General features: G+C 43.6%; 1 protein-coding gene across 1 annotated transcript; it reads left to right on the plus strand.

The window, feature by feature from the left end:
* The first annotated feature begins 541 nt into the window (after positions 1 to 541).
* Positions 542 to 1,480, plus strand: LOC112667902 (olfactory receptor 51I2-like). The gene has a single exon (XM_025459961.2). It carries the CDS (start codon positions 542 to 544, stop codon positions 1,478 to 1,480), a length of 939 nt encoding a protein of 312 aa, XP_025315746.2.
* Positions 1,481 to 4,905: the final 3,425 nt, after the last annotated feature.

Raw genomic sequence — 4,905 nt, forward strand, 5'->3', positions numbered from 1 at the left:
GTTTCCAGATCATCCGAATGACGGGAGAATACCAACTATAATCACTCTCACAGACAGAAAAGTCTTTGCAGTTAAGGTCTGGGAATGCAGTGAGTAACGTGTCATTTAACAAAACCCGGATAAGGCTGTGCCTATGTGGTGAGGGGTTAATAATGTGAGTTCCTGATGCCACAACCTGCCAAGGTTCTCTATTAACACGTTCAATGCTGCTTCAAGAACATATTGAAATTGTAGAGAATACGGCTTAACATAATGCGACTGAAACATTTTCTTTTACCTAACTGATGTATTATCAATGTCTTCCTTCATCTATAAAACAGAGGGTTATTATCCCAGCCGGAAGCCTGATGCTGAGGAAATATGAAGAAAGGAAGTTTGCCAATGTTTTCCCCTAAGCAGTGATCTCAGGAAGGCCTCAGTTTCCCACTGTGTGGACTTCATGCCCTGTGTCTCCGACTCCCTGGCCCCTGCCCCCCAGAAAGGGCAACTCTCCAAAGTCCTCCAGGTCCGAACCTATAAAGTGCCCTGGCTTCCCCCTGCCATGGGACTGTTCAATGTCAGTCATCCTGCTTCCTTCCTCCTGACTGGCATCCCTGGTCTGGAGAGCTCTCACTCCTGGCTAGCAGGGCCCCTCTGTGTGATGTATGCCGTGGCCCTCGGAGGCAACACTGTGATCCTACAGGCCGTGCGAGTGGAGCCCAGTCTCCACGAGCCCATGTACTACTTCCTGTCCATGCTGTCCTTCAGTGACGTGGCCATGTCCATGGCCACCCTGCCCACCGTGCTCAGAACCTTCTGCCTCAATGCCCGCAGCATTGCTTTTGATGCCTGTCTGATCCAGATGTTTCTCATTCATTCCTTCTCCATGATGGAGTCAGGGATTCTGCTGGCCATGAGCTTTGACCGCTATGTGGCCATTTGTGATCCTTTGCACTATGCCACTGTGCTCACCAATGGAGTCATTGCTGGAATCGGCGTAGCTGTGACTGCCCGGAGCTTCATCACCCTCTTTCCCCTTCCCTTCCTCTTCAAGAGGCTGCCTGTCTGCAGATCCAATGTTCTTTCTCACTCCTATTGCCTGCACCCAGACATGATGAAGCTAGCCTGTGCAGATATCACTATCAACAGCATCTATGGATTCTTTGTTCTTATATCCACCTTTGGCATGGACATGTTTTTTATCTTCCTCTCCTATGTGCTCATTCTGCGTTCAGTCATGGCCATCGCTTCCCGCAAGGAACGCCTGAAAGCTCTCAACACATGTGTGTCACATATCTTGGTTGTATTAGCATTTTATGTACCGATGATTGGGGTTTCTGTAGTGCACCGCTTTGGGGAGCATGCCCCACGCTACATACATGTCTTCATGTCCAACGTTTACCTCTTTGTACCTCCTGTGCTCAACCCTCTCATTTACAGCGCCAAGACAAAGGAGATCTGCCGAGCCATTGTCCGTATGTTTCACCGCATCAAAATGTGATTTTCAGGTTTGACTTTGATATATGAGGTTAACTCTAGACATAGGTTAGCAACCATAGTGTCATTGTCATCCTCCTCCTCCTCATCATCATCATCATCCTCGTCATATCACAAAGGATGAGATATGTGTGTGTAGTGGAGGAAAAATAAAAACCAGGAAATGGAGCTATAAAACTTGTAACACAAAACAAAAGATAGTACATTCAGCAAACCTCAGTGGCATTCACAGAAAGGTAAATATCAGACTATTGATTGATTAGACATAACTGCAAAGGTATATTAATCTAAGCTACTCATTTTCCATAAAAAATAATTGTTATTGGTATAATAATAATTAATACATGTCCTTAAAATTGCCAGTGTTTGTTAGAAATTATTGATGTGCATTAGTTCATGTTATTTTGTTAACAGTCTCATGAAGTGTAGAGAATTAAGTGTTTTTCAGAGTAACACAGATAAGATGTGTTCCAGATGAGACTCAATACTTGTCTGTCTGCCCTATGTGTACCTACCCCTAGAACACCACCTCTGTGTGGTGTTGGCCTCACTACTAATACTACCACTGCTACCCTTGCCTTCACCTCCCCTATTTCAAGTTCACAAAGTGACATTTGACCCTACAGGCAGAACATGCCATAAGATGTATAAACAAGTATGACTCTGGAGAACTGATGAAAGCTGACATCTAGAAGAAACTCCATATTGTTCTCTGCCTCCCTTATCTGCTCGCCAATCCATCCTCCCACAGGAAAACAACATTCAATATCTGGAACATAGAGCCTTGCACTTTTGACATGGTAGTAAGTGCATGATTTCTCTTAAGTTTCTTTTTTGGGATTTATTTTTTTTTCCACACAATGACATAAGACATGTCAAAAAATATGCCTTTCTAGAATTTCTAGCTACAGAGTATTTGGAAAGGCAGTATAGAGAATTTATGCCTGAGACACTACAAAATAATTATTATGGAATTCTGTTAAATTGCTTTTCCTGCTTACTCTGTCCTTGATAGCAGGATAATTTCTTGGCAGAATTGGAGTGCTCCCAGATGGATGAGGTTTGGGCTTATACCTTGACTAAATTAAAGCAGATGTTTCACTCAGCATAGTACCCTCCAGTTCCATCCACGTCGTAGCAAATGGTGGGTATAATAAGTCAATTGGAGAAGGACAAACATTATATGGTCTCATTCATTTGGGGAATTTAAAAAAATAGTGAAAGGGAATAAAGGGGAAAGGAGAAAAAAGAGTGAGAAATATCAGAAAGGGAGACAGAACATGAGAGACTCCTAACTCTGGGAAATGAACTAGGGGTGGTGGAAGGGGAGGAGGGCAGGGGGTGGGGGTGACTGGGTGTTGGGCCCTGAGGTGGGCACTTGATGGGATGAGCACTGGGTGTTATTCTATATGTTGACAAATTGAACAGCAATAAAAAATAAATTTATCAAAAAAAAAGTAAATTAAAGTAGATGCCCTGTGGAGACTGACCTAACACCAGGGAAGCAGGGCTGGAGACCTCAAGCAGCCGAGCATCAAGTTAATCTGGAGTTTTCTTTCTAAATTCTCTTCAGGGAATAGGAAGGAGAAGTATCAGGTGCCAGAGGGAGGGAACTGTTTCTGAATGGAAACAAAGTGAGCATTTGCAATCTGTGTTTCACAACAGGCCCCTAAGTGAAGTACAGGACTCATATAAATGCTCTTGTCCACTAAATAAACTAATTTACAAGCACCATTGAGCACCATAGCTGATCATGATTTCAAATGGAACATAAAGAGTTGGACGATGGCCTTCAGTCAGTTTAAATAGTGACATTGTTTAATCTTATAAAAAGCTCTATATTGCCAAATCAAATAATAACAATTTGTGATACCAAGAGAGTAGTGTTGAATGAATATGCAAATGCAAAACAAGTTGGGGAAATGGCAATATGTGAAAGTGTGGAAAACACTAACTGATTCTCACCTTGGGGAGAGTAAGGAAGACAGTCCTATGACCATAGGCCTAACATTGACAGCCAAGGGTAAAAAGGGGAAAGGATATGGAGCACCGAATAGAAGCCTCTTACAAGCGCCTCTGGCTCCTCTCCACTTTATTTCCTCCCTTCTTTCTCTATCATCAGTTAGAAATGTGGCTTGTTTGAGAGGATAGAGAAAAGGTATTTTTAGGGTTCTCTTCTTCTTATGAGGCAGGTACCATAACTTAGAGACACTCCTGCATCTTTCATCCTGAAAAGGCCAAAAAGAAGCCCAATGTTTTAGTTAATATAGAGACTCTGTTTGCCTCTTTCTATATAACAAGTTTTTCTTTGAACTCAACATTTTTCTCTATTAAAATGGGAAAATACCTGGATTTTAGCCAACTAAAAAGAGCGAGGAAGATTGTATGCTTCTTGTACTTTAGGCCTCTTAGGTCCACCTCAAAAATTAGATCACCTTAGAAATGAAATACTAACCATGACTTAGCTAAGCTTGCAGACAGAAGTTTATAACGAAGCTTATGGAGAAAAAAAAAATCTATGAGTAATAGAGATCATGCTTTTGTATTGCCTTGTCAGGGGTGCCAATCTCATCCTCCAGGGCCTGTGTTGGGTGGGTCAATGCAAATCACAGAGAGAAGAAACTAGAACAGGACTAAGGATAGGGTTGGATTCCTGTCTCCCTTCCTCATCGTAAGACTCATAGTAAAATCAATGCAGCGAGAGTATAAGACAGAATTGAGAAAACATACATCCATTTGCAGGGGGGAGGGGCCTTCTATGGAATTAATTTCTATATGAGGCTGGGAAGTGGGAGAACCTTTAGAAATAAGAATGAGGTAGTAGAGGTTTATGAACCGATGCCTGGGTATGGCTGACAACAGTATCAGGGAGGTGCAGCCCCACCTCAAGGAAGACAACCCGGACCTGCTCAGCTCTGCTAGGACGAGACAGCTTTGCCACTGCAGGTGCCACTCAGTGGGATGACAAGTTCCCCTCCCCGGATACTGTTCTATGAATGAATAAATAGGAGCAGGGGCACACACTGCCTTTCTTCTGAGTTACAGTTCTCCACAGCAAGGGCATTGCCTCATCAGGAAGATACCCACCACTCCCTCATCAGCTGCCACACTGTCTCACTGTGTTGACACAGGGGTGGACTCAGGACCCTGAGCTGTTCTATTTCATTTTCAGAGAAGAGAGGATTCATGTGCTGGGGCCTGTGCATTGAGCAACGACAACCAGATGCCCTCTGGACAGTTGAGTGGGGTGTGTGCCCTGAAGAGGGCTCAGGTTTCAAGAGGGCCAAAACACAGATTTATGAAGTCAGCCATCACTCTGTGAATTACCATCTTCCTGGCCTCAGACAAGTAATTGAGTCCCTGCTGAGGCATTACCCTATGCAGGGAAGAGGAGGACAGCTAATCAAGCAGTGCCTCCACATGAATGTC

This window comes from Canis lupus, chromosome 21, assembly GCF_003254725.2.
Source record: "Canis lupus dingo isolate Sandy chromosome 21, ASM325472v2, whole genome shotgun sequence".
Lineage (NCBI taxonomy): Eukaryota > Metazoa > Chordata > Mammalia > Carnivora > Canidae > Canis > Canis lupus.

Excerpts from the sequence above, each read along its gene's own strand:
- LOC112667902 (XM_025459961.2), top strand. The coding sequence starts at position 542 with ATGGGACTGTTCAATGTCAGTCATCCTGCTTCCTTCCTCCTGACTGGC.